Source organism: Saccopteryx leptura, chromosome 3 (assembly GCF_036850995.1).
Source record: "Saccopteryx leptura isolate mSacLep1 chromosome 3, mSacLep1_pri_phased_curated, whole genome shotgun sequence".
Lineage (NCBI taxonomy): Eukaryota > Metazoa > Chordata > Mammalia > Chiroptera > Emballonuridae > Saccopteryx > Saccopteryx leptura.
In genome coordinates this window covers 211,198,331-211,218,829 of record NC_089505.1, presented here as the reverse complement: position 1 = coordinate 211,218,829, position 20,499 = coordinate 211,198,331, and the positions used below count along the sequence as shown (strand labels likewise).

Below are 20,499 nucleotides of genomic sequence, written 5' to 3'. Positions count from 1 at the left end.
TCAGGGTACATATATTCAAAGAAAACATGTCTAGGTTATTTTGTCATTAAATTATGTTGCATACCCCTCGCCCAAAGTCAGATTGTCCTCCGCCTCCCTCTATCTAGTTCTCTGTGCCCCTCCCCCTCCCCCTAACTCTCTCCCTCCCTCCCTCCCATGTCCTCCCTCCCCCCACCCCTGGTAACCACCACACTCTTGTCCATGTCTCTTAGTCTCGTTTTTATATTCCACCAATGTATGGAATCATGTAGTTCTTGTTTTTTTCTGATTTACTTATTTCACTCCGTATAATGTTATCAAGATCCCACCATTTTGCTGTAAATGATCTGATGTCATCATTTCTTATGGCTGAGTACTATTCCATAGTGTATATGTGCCACATCTTCTTTATCCAGTCTTCTATTGAAGGGCTTTTTGGTTGTTTCCATGTCTTGGCCACTGTGAACAGTGCTGCAATGAACATGGGGCTACATGTGTCTTTACGTATCAATGTTTCTGAGGTTTTGGGGTATATACCCAGTAGAGGGATTGCAGGGTCATAAGGTAGTTCTATTTTCAGTTTTTTGAGGAACCACCATACTTTCCTCCATAATGGTTGTACTACTTTACAGTCCCACCAACAGTGGATGAGAGTTAGGGGTCATTCTTGTATCCATGCTAAGTCATTTGGATTTTATCCAGAGTCATGAGAAGCATGGCCAGTGATCCTCCCAGTCAGTAGTGTGCTGGTAAAACTGGCTGTCAGAAAAGAACCTTAAGGAATAGCATTTGTCAATTTCTAAGGTGTAAGAATTCCCAGAGGGGCTGATTTCAAGCTACCAGTGATTTAACAGCTAGCTTATAAAATTCCTTGTACAAGCCGGCTGTCACACAGCACCGTGTAGTTATCTCTGTGTGATTTGAAAGGCTTGCCTGGTGAGATGATACACAGTGGCAGGCCATCAATCACTCCTGAGTCAGGATTACATAAAATGCTGCTCGGCACTGGGAAATTTGTCCCCATGTTTGTTTTACCTTTTTGAGGGGCAGAGGCTTGGGCTTGGAACTCAGCAAATAGTGAGGTAACTTCACTTTCTCCTTCCTTGCTTGTCCTGCAACATCCTGCAGCAATGACTGGGTTGGAATTTTCACAGGTACACATGATTCTGTGGGGAAGTGGAAATCACCACAGGGACATTTTATTCAAAAACTTTTGAGATCCTCTCAGAATATGAGGAACACAAACCAACTTGGGAAACTTATCTTCTTTCCTTTTTGAAGAGCTTACTTAAAGGAAGAGAGGCTTTTGTTGATTTCAGTGTTCTAGCTTTATATTTTACCAAGAGATTTTACCTAATGTTGCTCCTCACAAGTCTAGAAGATGACAGGGAAGGTGCTAGTAGCATCACCTTTTCTAAATCAATGAGGAAAATCAGATTCGCAGAGATTGTTTGACTTGCCTTTGCTGAACTGAATGTATACCAAAATCTTCTGGGTCCTTTCCATTAAATCAACAAGGAAACATTTACTCCGAAAGATTTCCTAAACTAAATGAGGGCAAAATTTCAGGATTTGGTTCAACTACTATATTTATAGTTCTATTTATTTTTCTTTTTGCACAAGCACATAACTATTCACATGTTAGTGCTTGAATAGACTGAGTTTCAATGACACTTAATACATCAATTTTTTTTGTGTGTGTGTGTGTGACAGAGAGAGGGACAGACGGGGGCAGACAGACAGGAATGGAGAGAGATGAGAAGCATCAGTTCTTTGTTGCGGCACCTTAGTTGTTCACTGATTGCTTTCTCATATGTGCCTTGACTAGGGGGCTACAGCAGCGTGAGTGACCCCTTGCTCAAGCCAGTGACCATGGGGTCATGTCTATGATCACATACTCAAGCCGGATGAGTCCGCGCTCAAGCTGGCAACCTCAGGGTTTCAAACTTGAATCTTCCACATACCAGTCCAACACTCTATCCATTGTGCCACCACCTGGCTACAATCAATTTCTTGAACTCAGATTTGAGTTTTAAAAAAAACTACATTTAGGCTCTGGGTATTTTACTTACAGAAATATTGCCTATGGCCCACTTCTTTCTGCACAAAGGTAAATACTATTTGTATTTGTTTAGTTCCCCATTATTTTCCTGTTTCAACATGATTTTGTACCCCTAGTAATCTCATTGTTAGTCTAAGGTTACATACATTTCTTTCACTCAGTCTTTTTTTTTTAAGATTTTTTATTTATTTATTTTAAAGAGAGAGGAGGAGGAGGAATGAGAAGTGTCAACTCATCATTGTTTCACTGTAGTTGTTCATTGCTTACTTGTATGTGCCTTGACTGGGGAAGCTCAGGGTTTCGAACTGACAAACATTCTAAGTTGGTGCTCTATCCACTGCACCACCACAAGCCAGGCTCACTCAGCCTTTTTGAGCTCCATTTTCTCTTTTTGTATTCTCCAGTAGAGTTTTGAGGTGAGGAGTATTCCTTCTTAAGATTCACGACAATTAACTCCCTAGAAAATGTCATTCCCAGGCCCTGGCCAGTTGGCTCAGTGGTAGAGCATCGGCCTGGTGTGTAGAGGTCCTGGGTTCGATTCCCGGCCAGGGCACACAGGAGAGGCGCCCATCTGCTTCTCCACCCCTCCCCCTCTCCTTCCTCTCTGTCTCTCTCTTCCCCTTCCTCAGCCGAGGCTCCATTGGAGCAAAGATGGTCCGGGCGCTGGGGATGGCTCCTTGGCCACTGCCCCAGGTGCTAGAGTGGCTCTGGTGGCAACAGAGCGATGCCCCGGAGGGGCAGAGCATCGCCCCCTGGTGGGCAGAGCGTCGCCCCCTGGTGGGTGTGCCAGGTGGATCCCGGTCGGGTGCATGCGGGAGTCTGTCTGACTGTCTCTCCCTGTTTCCAGCTTCAGAGGAATACAAAAAAAAGAAAAGAAAAGAAAAGAAAATGTCATTCCCTTTACAGGTCTTTTGTTGTTAGCAGTAAGACAGGTATGTGTGAATTTTGCAAATCATCCTCCTCCTGATGATTTTCTTGAGAATTCTCAGGATCTTCCTTTTTTTTTATTTTGGCCTCGACATCCTCTGTCTTCTAATTATGTGGCCACCAATTCTTTACTCTGTCTCTGGACATGAATGCCAGGCTTCATGATTTGCCTTATGAGTCTTTTCTTGGTCTTCTGACTTGCTTGTCTCAACATTAGCCATTAAACAATCTTCACAAGGACCTTTTCTGTCTCATCATTTTTCTTGGTTTGGGAACTACTGCCTCAAAGGGTCCTAGTTGTCTTTCACACTGGGAAAGCCACAGTACCAAACCAAAAAACTAACGCATATGTGCAAAACCACACGTTATCTTAGTTTTCAGATTCAGACCAATCTGGCGTGGCTTCGGCATGATCCATTATTTCTAACAAGTACATCCTGCCTCTGAGTTCCAAGCTTCACTATCTACTCAGTCCCCTGAGCCAGAATCTGGACATCAGTTCTGAAAAATGGTAGTTCTTACAGATAAACTAAGCTAGGGAATCAAACCCTTAGATCACTAAATTTGGTGAGGAATAAGAGCACTGTTTTTCAACCACCAGTCCACCAGAAATTCTATACTGGTCTGCGAAAGAGTTAACCACCTGATGTGGTATGAAGACTGGTGGATGAAAAACACAGAGCTAGAGTATAGATGATCCAGACAGCCACAGCTGTATGTATTTCCGCCAATATCCAGAAGGTTGAAATAAGAATTGCATTTTAGTTCATCATACTTAAACATCCTTTCCCACATTCAAAAACCATAAGACAGGCAAGGGGAGGGACCAATATTAGGGAACCCACTATCTGCAGGCAAGCACCACAGCTATATTTTACATCCTCAGTTCCCATAACACCCTCTGAGCTGAGGGCTGCGGTTATTATAATTTTTGTGTGCTCAGCACTCTCCCCAAAGACCCCTGCACACCCACTCCTACCATATAGATTTCTGGTGCCATGATGTCCCTGAGCCCAGCCATCAGGATGGCACATGAGCCACGCGAAGCCAACACGGGCCCTTCACTGGCACATTCCCACTGAAGCTGACAGAGCTAATCCCATCTTGTCGACTCAGTTATGGGTCTGGAAGAATCAGAATCTGGGGCTTCTCTAGTCATGGACATAGCCTGTCCTTTGCAGAATAGGATAAAACCAAACAGGAACATGTCAGGATAGGGCAAGATGGAGGCAGGGAGCATACCCAGAGAGACAGGCCTCAGACACAACACACTCCTGAAGAGCTGGGCGCCCGTACCCTGTCATTCTTGGGCAAGCGCCATCTCCACTCCCCTGTGGTTTGGTTTTGAACTCCAATAAATGCCTCCACCATGGTTGTTGTTCAGAGAGTTTGAATTTCAGTTCTCTCAGTTACCAACTGAAGAGACCTGAGGAATAAAATATGTAGTTGTATCTGTTTTATAGATGAGAAAACTAAAGTGAAATAACTTGTCCAAGATATCAAAAGAAGTGTCAGGGCTGTGATGTGCATCACAGTATGTCTGACTCCACGAGGAACACACTTCTACTAGTGTGGGGTAGTAGAAAAAATACAAATTGGTCTCTGTCCAGGTTCCTGGGACAGAACTGCTAAAACTGTTATAATTTCTTAAGTGATAAGAACCTAGAAGCATCTTCTGTTCCAATATTTATTTTTTGACCCACGTTCTTGACACAGAGCTCCTAACTCCCTTGGAATTACTTGGATGATAGAAGTGTCTTCTGATCTAATGAGGTGACTTTTGGTGGCCATGTGGACAGCTTCCCTTTCAGGCCAACCACCAGAGAGGCCAAGCCATGATTAGAAGCTTAGAGCACTCCACCTGTCCTCATTGTCTGGGAAGGGAAGAGGAGATGGAGACTGAGTTAATGATGCATCCTGCCTACGTGATGAAGTCTCCATGAAAGTCCCTACAGTGCAGGGTTTGGAGAGCTTTTGGATTGGTGAACACGTCTGCATGCCCAGGGTGGACACCCAGCTCCCTAGGGACAGAAGCTCCTGTGCTGGACCCTTCCAATCTCACCCTGCACCCCTCTTCATCTGTGCCCTTTGTCACATCATTTGTTATATAATATGAGTTCTGTGAGCTGTTCTAGAAAATTATATAACTCAGATCTGGCCGGTTGGCTCAGTGGTAGAGCGTCGGCCTGGCGTGCAGAAGTCCCGGGTTCGATTCCCGGCCAGGGCACACAGGAGAAGCGCCCATCTGCTTCTCCACCCCCCACTTCCTCTCTGTCTCTCTCTTCCCCTCCCGCAGCAGAGGCTCCATTGGAGCAAAGATGGCCCGGGCGCTGGGGATGGCTCCTTGGCCTCTGCCCCAGGCGCTAGAGTGGCTCTGGTTGCAACAGAGCGATGCCCCGGAGGGGCAGAGCATTGCCCCCTGGTGGGCAGAGCGTCACCCCCTGGTGGGTGTGCCAGGTGGATCCCGGTCGGGCGCATGCGGGAGTCTGTCTGACTGTCTCTCCCCGTTTCCAGCTTCAGAAAAATACAAAAAAAAAAAAAAATTATATAACTCTAGAAGAGGGATGGGAATCCCAACTTCTAGCTGGTTAGAAGCATAGGTAACAACCTAGACTTGTGATTGGCATCTGAAGTGAGGCAACAGTTTTGTGTGACAAAGCCCTTAACCTATAGGATCTGTGTTACCTCTGGTTAGAGTTAGGAATTACGTTGAGTCATTAGACATCTAGCTGGTGTCGCAGAATTAATTGGTTTGGGAAAAAATCCACATATTATCTGGTCACAAAAGTGTTCTGTAGGGCCCTGGCTAGATGAGTCAGTGGACACAGCATCCTCCCAGTGTGCCACAGTTGCAGGTTCAATCCCCAGAAAGGGCACTTATGAGAAGCAACTAATGAGTGTACAACTAAATGGAACAACTAAGTGGAACAAGTTGCTGCTTTTCTCTCTCTCTCTTTTTCTCAAATTAATGGAAAAATTAAAAAAAATAAAATAAACTTTAAGAGTTCTGTAGGAGTAGTGAGTTTTTCTATATAACTACCCCAAATCCACCTGTGCATCGCAATCCCCTGGGCTGGTTCTGGAAAATAGAGATGCCCAGCCCACATGCCCCAGAAGGCCTATTTCAGGTCAAAACAGAACGAGAATTTCTGGGGATGGAGCTCAGTGATCAATGTTTTAACATGTTTGTTCCTGAGTATGTACTATTATTATTACTAGTAAATACAGTTACAGAATTTATCATGTGCCAGGCATTGCTCTAAGCATTTTATGGTCACTAACTAATTTAATCCTCACAGCCCTGTGATGTGTATTTATTTCATTATTTCCCTTTACAGAAGAAGCCACAGGAGGAAGAAGAGGGGTTAAGCATGTGCCCAGTGCTCACGACTGTTCTGTCAGAGCCCGTGAAGCCTGCACTCTCAGTGGACTGTGCCACACTGCCTACCCAGTACAGATTGTTATTACCCCACGAGTCTATGGGGTGTCACCAGGAGTTGGGGGTTGGAGGAGAGTGTCCCTGAGGGGCTTAGAGCAGGGGCAGGATACTAGCTGATGCAGCAAACATTTGAACAACTGGGATGGTCCCCCCAGTGGTGTCATCTGAATATTCCTGCTGGACCTGAGCTGCCTGAGAACTTGTAATGGGTCTCTATGTCAGTGCTAAGGTGGACTGTAGCATATATTTGCAATAACTGTTTTTTGTTTCCTCTAGGGCATGGCTTTATTTATTTCCTTTCTGAGTTTACCTGCTCAGTAAGTGGAGTGTGTTTCTCCCATTACTCTGAGCTGGGTCACGGGATAGACTGGAACAAGTATGGAAACAGAGTGTGTCCATCCCCGCAGAGGCCATCAGCAGTGTGTTCTCCTCACCCCTCCAGCTCCAACTCTTTGCCAGGAGAACAGTCATTTGGATGGTGGCAGCTCTATCTTGCGGGACCTGGACTACACCTGAACTCTACCTGCAGCCAGCAATGTGCCATGAAAGTTTATTGATTGCTGCTCTGGAGAAAAACTGCCCTGGTTTGTAGTTTGCAACACTTGCTGACTGTTCCCACATTGCCTCCAGCTCTCAACCTTGGTCCCTGAGCTGGAATGGGAAAAATGTGCACAGTCAGACCTCAGGGCCTGTGGACCCAGCATGTCCTGTCCCACAGCTACTGCCATAGTTGACCCGCAGACCCCAGAGGATTTATGCAGTATTATCACAGCCAACACCAACAAGCACATTTTTATTTTTATTTTTTCCAAGTGAGAGGAGGGGAGGTAGAGAGACAGACTCCTGCATGCGCCCCTACTGGGATCCACTGGGCAATCCTGGTCTGGGCTGATGCTGAATCAACTGAGCTAATTTTAGCTCCTGAGGACAGCAGCTCAGACCAACTGAGCTATCCTCAGAGCCTAGGGGCTGTTGCTAGAACCAATCGAGTCAATGGCTGTGGGAGGGGAAGAGAAAGAAGGGGGGGAGGGGTGGAGAAGCAGATGGTCATTTCTCCTGTGTGACCTGACCAGAAATGGAACCTGAAACATCCATACCATGGCCAACGCTCTATCCCAGCGGTTCTCAACCTGTGGGTCGCGACCCCGGCGGGGGTCGAACAACCAAAACACAGGGGTCGCCTAAAGCCCAAATAAAATATGTATTTCCGATGGCTTTAGGCGACCCCTGTGTTTTGGTCGTTCGACCCCCACCGGGGTCGCAACCCACAGGTTGAGAACCGCTGCTCTATCCACTGAGAAACTGGCCAGGGCCCAGCAAGCACATTTTTCTTTTACAAAGTTTAGACCTCCTCCAGCTCACTTTATTGTATTTTTCAAACATTATCTTGTACTCTTACCAGATAACACTCTGATCTACTTATGCTGGTTTCCTGCTAATTTCTACCTTCAGACTTCTGAATTCATCCTTTGTGTGTGTGTGTGTGTGTGTGTGTGTGTGTGTGTGTGTGTGTGAGAGAGAGAGAGAGAGAGAGAGAGAGAGAGAGAGAATATAAAATACTTTTTTCTCTTCTCTATATCTAGATGGCAGCGCAATAAAATACATAGAATCAGGAGTCAAAAAATTCCTTTTCTAGCCCTGGCTCAGCCACAAACTTGCTGTATGATTTTAGATGTTACTTGACTTTCTCTAGGTTTCAGTTTCCTCAAGTAAATGAGGGTTGTCTGAGGCAATCCAATCTTATCCCTTAAAATCTATGAGATTCTATTTATTCAAGACCACCTAGTTCTCGTAAAGCTTTCCCCACTGCTGTGTTATCTCTTCCTTGTGAACTTTTTTACCTTTGTTTATATCACAATTAATTTACCTCATTGTGGAGTCACGTTATTGTGTCTCATCTCAAGTACCTCAGAGCCTAGGTGTGTAATAGGTGTCCTTGTCTCAAAATGATTTTTTCCTCATTCAAAAACTCCCATTCCTTTGAAGCCTGTGCCATCAGACTGTATTACCCACAATGTCCCCAAGTCGTTGTCATTCATAGATCTCTCAAGCATTCCCTTGACTCACTGGAGATAATGGATGGCCTTCCACCCTATGTCTCTGGGTGATGTTACCCTATTCTCTCTGACTCATGATCATCCTGTCTCCATCTTTTCCTCTTCTCTACCTCAGAAACTCCTATGGTCATATCTTTGACCTTGCCAACACTGATAATTTTACCACTTTCAAACTCTCATTTCAAGCCTTCCTCTCTAGAATACTAGCTCCTATTCTAGCTTATTACTCTATCACATTTAACAATCAGTTAATAGAGGTCTCAATGAAGACCTCTAATCAACTCACCCTCTCACCTTATTCAGTCACTTCCTTCTTGTCTTGTTTTCCTGTTTCTCTGGAATGGGTTGTACATTCCATCATTATATCCACCCCTTGGCAATCAGACTCAATTATCTTCCAAACTCAACATATCAACCCACTGCCAATGTATCCACATGGTGCTAAGAAGTCTTTCAAAGTCCATAGCTCCAATATCCATGACACTGTAGAATTTTTCTATAACCACCAACTATATCTCCAGCTCCCCGCCCCAATACTATCTCCCATACTCCAAAAAGACATAATGTTCATTTTGAGGAATAAAGAGATAAAGCCAATGATTGCCATACCTGTGGGAGAGTGTGTTAAATTTTCAGTTTGCTTCTCATTAGCTGACTCCTTGATATCCACAAAACTCACTAATCTTGGAAGACTGGGCATACCTGATTCCTGTTCTAAAATTTCTTTTGGCTGGGGATCTAGAAAGCCCCCAAATATTATAAAATAATATTAGACAATGATACAATGACTACTAATGTCTGTGTTCTCTGTTACAATGAACAAATGCTCACCTACCCTCCCCCTTTAGAAAGACTAATAGAAGAAAGCTATTAAGAGGCAGTGATTCTTCCCATCTGATGCAATGTTTGCCAATAACAGGACAGTATCAGCAATCCTCACACTCCTTGGGGCCAGCTGGTTCTTTCTGAGTCTTATGACTCCATAGTAGTAACTTTTGTGATGAGTTATGAAGCAGAGACCAAGCAATTTGGCCTAAGTTTATCTGGCAAGAGTAATTGAGATGTCATTTTTAAAGAAAGCTTTCAATCTTAAATGCATTCCTTACTGTGAACATCTAATTCTTTATTAAAATGTATCTCTCTAAGAAATCAGTGCAATATGAAACAGATATTAAATAAATATATCAAGGACCAATAGTGTGGGCCAACCCGGGTTGAATGGTGGTGGCTGCTGGGAGGACAGTGCTGAAAATCTGAGGCCTCGCCCCCTTCAGGGGGAGGGGGCTTGATTGATTAATGTTGCCTGCCAGGGTTGAGGTGACCACACGAACCTATCAAGCCTCATCTCTGATTTCTCCTCATGGTATTTACAAGCCATTGTTCCAACCTTAATCTTTGCTTTCAAACTCTGTACTGACTGGGTGCTCTCTTTGGCTGTGCTCATTCCAGGCAGCTGAATTTCTGGTTTTGTATTGCACTGGAGAAAAGTCCTCTATCTGGGTATTTCATTTCAGCCCTAAATTCTTTAATAGGTATCTCTTGAAATGAAGGCATTCTCCCACATATCCACAGCACCGTCATCACACCCAGAAAAACCTACAATACTGCCACAAGGCTTACTACTATAGAACCCTCCAATCACACTCATGCCATTGTTCCACACTGTACAACTGGTTTTTATCAACCCAGCATCCAAAATTCATGTATTGCCTCTTTTTGTAATATAGAACAATTATCCATCTTTTTCTTTTAGTAATACTGACTTTTCTGAAGAGTCCAGGCCATTGTCTTATAAAGCATCTACACTCTGGATGGGTCTGATTGTTTCCTATTTATTAAAGTCACATTAAGGATTTTTGGCAAGACTTCTATTTCCTATACCTCATATACTGCACTTCATATTGCATTATATGAGAAAACACTTGGTTAAAGTGGAACATGCCACTCCTCTCCATTGTAAATGGACATTTTCCTCCTTATAATTATGAGGTAATATGTGAGGTGATGCTTTGAGACCTTGTGAAAAACCTATTATCTAACAACTTTACTTTATTACTGCTTTACTTTTGAAATTAGCCAGGTCTTCTTAATGCTTCCAGGTAAATATTAAGCATACAGGATGACAACTAAATTTTCATCACATCTTTGTTTCCTCATATAAGACAGACAAGACTAACATGCATGTTACAGTGGATTATGTCATTAACTGTTACTAAGACAGAGGTGGTGGGAGCCAGTTCTGGTCTAAGAGGCCACTAGTTGGCATCTTCGTTTAAGCATATTAACGGGAATAAGAGGAACATGTACACATTACCTGGATGAAGATCACATGTGTTTTGAACAGCAGTTTTGTTCACATCATCACCTTTCTTTGTAAAAGAAGGCAAGTTTTTGGAAAGGGTGTCCAGATATTGAGACTTAAAGGAAAAACCAAAGATTTATTTCAGACTTCCACATGGCTGAAAGGCAACCATCACAGCATGTTAAGTTGGTTAGCAATGGTGAAGATCTCTTTTATAGGGTCCTGGATCTAAAGCTTTGCAAACTTAAGGTTTTTCAAGAGACTGATGAACTCAATTCTAGAATTTTGTTAGTCATGATTTTCTGTAATTTCTACTCAGGAAGCCTCTGGTTAGCATCTGGAGTTTTCATAGAAACACAGGGCATTCTGAACACATGAAAATATCCACTTTGCTTGAGAGTTTCAATGCTTTACAGAAGAGGAGAGGAGTGTGCTGCCTCCACGGGCTTCCAAGAATTTACGGTATCTTAGTGCTGTCACAGCAGCTGATGGGTAAGGGGATTTTTAATAGATTAGGAACTTCAAAGTGGAGTTTATCTGAGGATAACCATCAATAGGGAGAATTCAACATGAGAAGGGCTTTAAATAGATGGGATAAGACAATTAATAGAAATAATGCAAGGCAGGGAGGTGGAGGGGTAGGATTACCTTGTTAGAGAACTAATTAGGTGCAAGACCTAAAATTAGTCTTTTTTCTTAGAAGCTCATGAGACATGGAGTTGAAGAGTATGGGTTAATCAATCAGTTTGATGTAGGAAAGAAACAACTTCAGAAAATGTACATTACATAACATGCAATGTATTAATTTTTAAAAGACACTTATTCAATAGTTGTTAATTACATTCAATTACCTGAGACTGTTGTAGCTCACTCAATTCAGGTCTGAAGAAGGGTGATATTACTCTGTTCTTAATGTCCATTAAACAACTCTGTGTGTTTTCAATTTCCTTCCTGGTCAATGTTCCCATAGTGATGCAAAAGGAGACATAAAATATTTCAAAATGTTATTTGCTTGTGTTCAGCTTTAAGTCCCTCAGAAAAAAATGGAATTACTAACAGTAAAACTGATAAAAATGAATTCATCAGACATTTATTTTTTGGTCAATTTATTTTGGTCTATTTCCTGTTTCTTCTAGAATCAGTCATGTTTTCTTTTTCTTTCTTTTTTTTTGTGACAGAGACAGACAGAGAGAGGGACAGATAGGGACAGACAAGAAGGGAGAGAGAGAGAGAGAGAAGAGAAGCATCAGTTCTTCATTGTGGCACCTTAGTAGTTCGTTGATTGCTTTCTCATACATGCTTTGACCTAGGAGCTACAGCAGACCGAGTGACCCCTTGCTCAAGCCAGCAAACTTGGGCTCAAGCTGATGAGACTTGCTCAAACCAGATGAGCCTGCACTTGAGCCAGCAACCTTGGGGTCTCAAACCTGTGTCCTCTGTGTCCCAGTCTGAAGCTCTATCCACTGCGCCACCACCTGTCAGGCTCATTCACGTTTTCTATTTAGAAATTAGACTTTCATGTAAGATAGAAAATAATGATACCAGGTGGTAGTTTGGTTTTACAGTTGACCTCAAAAGACTAAAAACCATGTGGTTTGTTTGTTTGTTTGTTTATGAGAGGAGGGGCAATAGGGAGACAGACTCCCACTTATGCCCTGACTGGGATCCACTCAGCAACCCCCGTCTGATGCTCAAATCAACTGAGCTATTTTTAGCATCTGAGGATGATGCACTTGCATCAACCGAGCTATCCTCAGCACCTGGGCCGATGCTTGAACCAATCAAGCCACTGGATGCAGGAGGAGAAGAGGGAGAGAAGAGGGAGAGGGAGGGGGAGAAAGCAGATGTTCGCTTCTCCTGTGTGCCCTGACTGGGAATCAAATCCGGATGTTCATATGCTGGCCTGATGCTCTATCTACTGAACCAACTGGCCAGCGCCAAAACCTTGTGGTTTAAAAGCCAGCTAGAGTCTACTAATTTGCATAACTTCAGTAGCCATGGTAAAAAAACAAAAACTAAAACTTGAGTAATGTTTTATAAATAATGTGATCAATGATTACAAAGTGAAATAAAAACAATCATGAGCCTGGCCTGTGGTGGTACAATGGTTAGAGCTCCAACCTGGAATACTGAAGTTGCTGGTTCAAAACTCTGGGCTTGTACCAATAAACAACCAGAGTGAAGCATCTACTTCTTGTTTCCTGCTTGCTCCTGTCTCTGTAAAATCAATCAATAAATTTTTTTTTAAAAAGCAATCATGATAATCTTGCTAGTTGTCTTTCCAGTATCAGGACCCTACAATGAAAGACAATCTAACTGTTAAAAACTAGACTTCCCAGCCTCTTTATATATAGGGATGGCCAATGTGATGTAAACTAAAGTCACTGAGTAAGACTCCAGATAGCTTTTAAAGAGGGCTAACTCAGCTGGGAGGCTTTCCTTTTATCCTTATCTCATCTCTTTTCCTACTTCCTAAAATATGGATGAAATGGCTGTAACTGCAGCAGGCATTTTGCAACCATGAAGCAACCCGTAGAAATCATGCTAATAAGGATAGAACACATAAAGGGAAGAAATCTGAGTTTCTGATGATGTGGCACTGTATGCCATGGACTGTCCACTTCTGATTTCCTTTTTACATTAAGAAAAAGAAATTTCGCCTGACCTGTGGTGGTGCAGTGGATAAAGCGTCGACCTGGAATGCTGAGGTTGCTAGTTCAAAACCCTAGGATTGCCTGGTCAAGGCACATATGGGAGTTGAAGCTTCCTGCTCCTCCCCCATTCTCTCTCTCTCTCTCTCTCTCTCCTCTAAAATAAATAAATAAATAAATAAAAATAATTAAAAAAAAAAAGAAAAACAAAGAAAAAGAAATTTCTTGTAAAAACCTGATTTGGGTGTTGTCTGTTAAATGTAGCTGGACCTAACGCTATCTGAAATAACTTTTAATTTTAAGTGTTTAGTGCATGTCAGGAACTTTGCAAAGTGCTTTACATTTAATCTTACAATAATTACAATAGTTACTATTATTATTCCCATTTATTGATAAAAAAAAAATCAAGACCTAGAGAAGTTATATGACCTACCCTAAATCATTAACTAGTAAGATGTGAAGTATGAATAAAAACCCAGGCTGCTTCTTTTTTATGGTCATGCAATATTCCATTGTGTAAATGTATCACAGCTTTTTTATTCACTCATCTACTGACGGACACTTGGGCTGTTTCCAGATCTGGGCTATTGTAAATAATGCTGCAGTGAACATAAGGGTGCATATATAATATTTTTTCAAATTAGAATTTTGGGATTTTCAGGATATATTCCCAGAAGTGGGATCACTGGGTCATAAGGCAGTTCCATTTTTAATTTTTTGAGGAATCTCCATACTGTTTTTCATAGTGGCTGCACCAGTCTGCATTCCCACCAACAGTGCAGGAGGGTTCCCTTTTCTCCACATCCTCACCAGCACTTGTTGTTTGCTAATTTATTTTTGATAGTTGGTCTGACAGGTGTGAGGTGATATCTCATTGTGGTTTTAATATGCATTTCTCTGATGATTATGTAAACCAATGTTAACCTTGATAAAGTCAATTAAAAAAATAACCCAGGTGGCCTGACCTGTGGTGGCGCAGTGGATGGAGCATCAACCTGGAACGCTGAGGTTACTGGTTTGAGGCCCTGGGCTTGCCTGGTCAAGGCACATATGAGAGGAAGGTGTGAGTTGATGTTTCCTGCTCCTCTCACTTCCCATTCCCCACCCCCGCCTATCTCTCTCCTCTCTCTAAAATTCAAAAATAATAATAAAAAAATAAACCATAACCCAGGTTGCCTGCCTCCAAGCCCATGATCTTTTAAAAAATAACTTTTCTTAAGTATTTTTATTTTTTAAAGATTTTATTTATTGATTTTTAGAAAGAGGAGAGAGAAGGAGAAGGGGGGGAGGAGTAAGAAGCATCAACTTGTAGTAGTTTCTTTTCATATTTGCCCTAACCAGGCAAACCTAGGGTTTCAAACCAGGAAGCTCAGCATTCTAGGTGAACGCTTTATCCACTGCGCCACCACAGATCAGGCCAAGTACACATGTTAGCCAGCAATTAGTCATCCAATTTGTGAACTGACCTTATGTGTGAGGCAGTCCAATCATCCTCATTTTATAGATAAGCAAACTGAATTCCTGAAGTAAATTTTACTGGACTAAAACAACCATCCAGCATCATACAGATTGTAGTAATTAAAGTAAAACAGACTCTATCTAGGCCTGCTGGCTCTAAGACCAGTGCTCGCTCTTATACTGGATGGGCTCTCTGGACATTCGAATGAATTGAAATATCATCTTATTTAAACAATTTTGGGTGTTCTCTCTTTCTCTCTCTCTCTAGTACACCCACGCCTCCCTCCTCCACTTTATTTCACCCAGGTGCATTCTTTCTGCCTTTCTTTTTCCTGAGCTCCAAAGGCCCATCTACTGCCTTTGTAACTTGTTTCCTGAGCTCATGCAGCCCAGCTGGCTCATTTCTTCCATTGCTCACTTCTACTTCTTTTTTTTCTTTTTACAAAGACAGAGAGAGTCGGGGAGAGGGATAGATAGAGACAGACAGACAGGAACAGAGAGAGACGAGAAGCATCAATTATTAGTTTTTTCATTGCGACACCTTAGTTGTTCATTGATTGCTTTCTCATATGTGCCTTGACCGTGGGCCTTCAGCAGACCGAGTAACCCCTTGCTCGAGCCAGTGACCTTGGGTCCAAGCTGGTGAGCTTTTTGCTCAAACCAGATGAGCCCGCGCTCAAGCTGGTGATCTTAGGGTCTCGAACCCGGGTCCTCCGCATCCCAGTCCAACGCTCTATTCACTGCGTCACCTCCCGGTCAGGCGCTCACTTCTACTTTTATGACTTTTTAAATAAAACTTCTGCTCATAAAAAACAAAAACAAACAAAAACCTTTAATTTTTCATTAATATGTCTTACCTCTACTGGCTCACGAGATTCATTCATCAATCTTCAGCAGTCTGGCTATTGCCTACTACTCCCTTAAAATTTTTATCACAAAGGAAATCAATTAACCTTCCATCTGATAAACCAAATTTTTCTTTTCATTCTTTCTGACTCCTCCACAGCATCTGACATTTGTTGATCACCTCCCATTTCTTTGTAATTTTCTCCTTCCTTAACACTCCTCTTCATTTCATTTTCCATGCTGCCAACACTTTCTTCCTATGACATATATCTAATTATGTATTTCACTTTCTTTTTCAAAAACTATCACTGGCTTGTCATTACTTCCCTACTGGTTAAAACTCGAAATTTTAGTGTTTTGAAATTCTAGTGTTTTGAAATTTTAGTGTTTTGAAAAAATGTGAATGGATAACACATGCACATATACAAAATTCAAAAAACATTAAAGAAGGCGATCTTGTAAAGTAATGTTTTGCCGGGTTTATGTAGAGACACAAAGTCCAAGTGATTTTTTTTTTAATTTTTTTTTTTTTTTTTTTGTATTTTTCTGAAGTTGGAAACGGGGAGGCAGTCAGACAGACTCCTGCATGCGCCTGACCGGGATCCACCCGCATGCCCACCAGGGGGTGATGCTCTGCCCATCTTGGGCGTTGCTCTGTTGCAACCAGAGCCATTCTAGCGCCTGAGGCAGAGGCCACAGAGCCATCCTCAGCACCCGGGCCAACTTTACTCCAATGGAGCCTTAGCTGTGGGAGGGGAAGAGAGAGACAGAGAGGAAGGAGAGGGGGAGAGGTGAAGAAGCAGATAGGCGCTTCTCCTGTGTGCCCTGGCCAGGAATCGAACCCGGGACTCCTGCATGCCAGGCCGATGCTATACCACTGAGAATTTTTAAGGAGCTTTATTAAAAGGAGGAGATTTATTAATATGCTGGCCGCATATGACTAACACAGGGCAAAGCTGACCCAAATCATGCATCCAGCATACAGCCCTGAGGCAGGTTATATACCTTTGATCACACACAGGTTGGTGGGAAAAGGAGGAGGAGGGGAAGTGACACAATTCATTAGAAAGCTTGTAACATTTGTCTATAGGATTTATAAAAAACATTTTTATATGTTAAAATTTGTAAGGTAACATAATAGCGAAAAATGTTGTTTTACATATTAAAAGACATTCCCAAATCTCTCAGTGTTCATCTGCTATCCCTTTGTCTAGACTCTAGAGGTATATATATTAACTATATGCCTTCAAGATGGGAGGGGGAGCCTACATGGCGCCAGAGGATAAGCATCTGTGAATGGCCCATTTAAAGAAAGAAAGAAAGAGAAAGGAAATGCTTGACTCCAGCCCCCCTTACCCCCCCCCCCCCACCTGGCTAGGTGTTATTTTCTTCCTTACAGGTGCGGGGGAAGGGAGGGAATTCAAGTTTCCTTTTTACTTCTATTCGAAACCTAGCACAAAAATCTTTTTATTTACAATACAATGCTGTTGTCTATCCTGAGTTGGTGCAAATCACACACAAGTATAAAAATCATATTTACAAAGTCTCTCTGTATGCTTAGTCCAAATTATAAAATGCCCTTTAAGCTTTCTAGTAAAGAAAATTTTCTACACAGTATGTCTCTGCAAGCCAGAAAAACTCCCTCATCCCTCTCTACAGAAAGGAGAGCAAAAAAACCCTGACTTTTTCCTAAAATATTAATATTAATTTTTCAATTCTTTGGTACTTGACCACAATCTAAGATGATGGCAGAGTAGATGGATGATACACCTACCTCATCCCAGGAACAAACTGGAGTTACAACTAAATTTAAGAACAATCATCCTGCCTGACCGGGAGGTGGAGCAGTAGATAAAGCGTCGGACTGAGATGAGGAAGACCCAGGTTCAAGACCCCAAGGTCGCCAGCTTGAGCGCGGGCTCATCTGGTTTGAGCAAAAGCTCACCAGCATGAGCCCAAGGTTGCTGGCTCCAGCAAGGGTTTACTTGGTCTGCTGAAGGCCCGCAGTCAAGGCACATATGAGAAAGCAATCAATGAACAATTAAGGTGTTGCAACGCGCAACGAAAAACTAATGATTGATGCTTTTCATCTCTCTCCGTTTCTGTTTGTCTGTCCCTGACTATCCCTCTCTCTGACTCTGTTAAAAAAAAAGAAAAAAAAGAACAATCATCCTACATAACCATCTCAAGACTAAATGAAGCCTGACCAGGTGGTGGCGCAGTGGATAGAACATCAGACTGGGATGCGGAGGACCCAGGTTCAAGACCCCGAGGTCTCCAGCTTGAGCGTGAGCTCATCTGGTTTGAACAAAAACTCACCAGCTCGGACTCAAGGTTGCTGGCTTGAGCAAGGGGTTACTTGATCTGCTGAAGGCCCACGGTCAAAGCACATATGAGAAAGCAATCAATGAACAACTAAGGTGTCGCAACAAAAAAATGATGATTGATGCTTCTCATTGATAGATACATGAATTACAACTGCCCTTTTGCTGTTCTGCTTGGCTGCCTGACCCAACCTTAATTACTGGAAAATTGCCCCTGAAATAAAGGAATTCCAGGAAGCTGGTCAATCACCCCAAAGAGAAGTATTCCAGAAAACCAAACATACCAGCACACCCTTGCTCGAGGCTATCCTCAACCCTATAAAGTTTTACCTCAGTCTGTTTTGGGGGCCCTTCTTTTGGAGAAGTGCCCCAGCAGGTCTTTCTCCTCTAATAAAGGCTGCACACCTTGAGTTTGAGTGCCGTCTCATTCTTACACTCATCTCTCTCCATTCCTGTCTGTCTGTCCCTATCTATCCCTCTCTCTGACTCTCTCTCTGTCTCTGTTAAAAAAAAAAAGACTAAATGAAGAGAAGTCTTAAAACTAAGGATTCACAGAAGCACCATCAAGACTGGCAGGAAGGATGAAGATGTGCAAAGGGCCATTTCTGTTCCCACCTACTATGGCTGAGGGTCTGAAGGCCTACCCCAGCTGTAGGGGGAATTCCCTCTGAGAAGGAAGGAGCCTAAACTCTAAGCTGGGCTCCCTAGTCCAGAGCACCAGAGCCAGGAAAAGGCACCAACATAGCATTCAGCTGCAAAAAAGAGTGAGGTTTCTGCCTGCCAGAAAGAGATGGGAGTCTGAAGAGATTCAGGCACCCTAAGGGGCCGATGCAAAAATCTTGTTTGCAGCCACTTACCCTGAGCTCTGGAGGAGGGCTGAGCAGACTAGAGTCATGTGAAGGAGTCTACAGTTGTGGCTCTGGGGAGAGACATAGGGGACAGCTACCAAAACCCCTGTGCTGAGTCATTCTCCCATACTGCAGTCACCACCATTCTCAGGTGGATCATTCCCCGTCATGTGGCATCAGCCTAGGGAAAGAAATTTGCCCCACCCTGCAGAGATTAGGCTCTGCTGAGGAGTCAGCTGCCTTGGTCAGGGAGCAGTTGAATAAAATACCTAGGAATAAATTTTTGAATAAAATACCTAGGAATAAATTTTACCAAGGATGTAAAAGACCTATCCTTTAAAAATTATAAGAAAGACATTGAATAACAAACAAGTGGAAGCATATACTACGTTCATGGATAAGAATAATTAACATCATTAAAATGTCAATATTACCCAAAGCAATCTATAGATTCAACACAATTTCTATAAAGATACAATGGTGTATTTCACAGAACTAGAACAAATATTCCAAAAAATTAAATGAAACCACAAAAGACCCTGAATATCCACAGCAATCCTGAGAAAGAAGAAAAAAGTTGGAGGAATCACAGTACCTGATATCAAAGTATACTACAAGGTCATAGTAATTGAAACAGCATGGTACTGGCATAAAAACAGACATATAGATTAGTGGAACAGAACAGAGAGCCCAGAAATCAATCCATACTTTTATGTTCAATTAATGTTTGACAAAGGAGGCAAGAAGATACAATGGGATAAAGACAGTTTATTCAATAAGTGATGTTGGGAAAACTGGACAGATACATGGAAAAAAAAATGGAACTAGACCACCTTCTTAAACCATATACAAGAATGAACTCCAAATAGATTAAATACTTAAATATTAGACATAAAACTATAAATATCCTAGAAGAAAACACAGTTAGTAAAATCTCTGACATTTCTTATAGCAGTATTTTTTCAGTTGTATCTCCTTGGGCAAGGGAAACGAGGGAAGGGTAAACAAGTGGGACTACATCAAACCAAAATGTTTTTACATAGCAGAGGAAACCATCAACAAAATGAAAGGACAACTCCACTGAATATGAATGAGAGAATATATTTGCCGATACAGCTGATAAGGGATTAATTTTTAGAGTTTATAAAGAACTTATAAAACTCAACATCAAAAAAACCAAACAACCCAATTAAAAAGTTGGCAAAAGACCTGAAAGGACACTTTTCTAAAGAAGACATACCAATGGCCAATAGACATATGAAAAAATACTCAATGTCTCTAATCATCAGAGAAATGCAAATTAAAACCACAATAAGATATCCCCCAGACCTGTCAGAATGGCTATCAAAAATAACAACAAACTAGTGCTGGTGAGGATGTGGAGAAGGGAACTCTTGTGCACTGTTGGTGGGAATGCAGATTGTTCATAACATTTCGCATATGAGTAAAATCATATGGTACTTGTCTTTCTCTAACTGGTGCAGCCACTATGGAAAACAATATGGAGTTACCTCAAAAAATTGAAAATGGAACTGCCTTTTGACTCAGCCATGCCACTGTTAGGAATATATCCTAAGAATCCTGAAACACTAATCTGAAAAAATAT

At 42.2% G+C, this 20,499-nt stretch overlaps 1 protein-coding gene across 1 annotated transcript in view; it reads right to left on the bottom strand.

Annotated features, from left to right (window-relative positions):
- The window catches only part of SPAG17 (sperm associated antigen 17), a 260,213-nt gene that overhangs the window by 9,873 nt on the left and 229,841 nt on the right, over positions 1 to 20,499 (bottom strand). The window contains exons 41-43 of the mRNA XM_066377314.1: positions 11,618 to 11,717; positions 10,779 to 10,881; positions 1,015 to 1,145 (exon numbers count right to left, since the gene is read on the bottom strand). Coding sequence (XP_066233411.1) covers positions 1,015 to 1,145; positions 10,779 to 10,881; positions 11,618 to 11,717 — 334 coding nt within the window. The remainder of the gene's footprint in view (positions 1 to 1,014; positions 1,146 to 10,778; positions 10,882 to 11,617; positions 11,718 to 20,499) is intronic.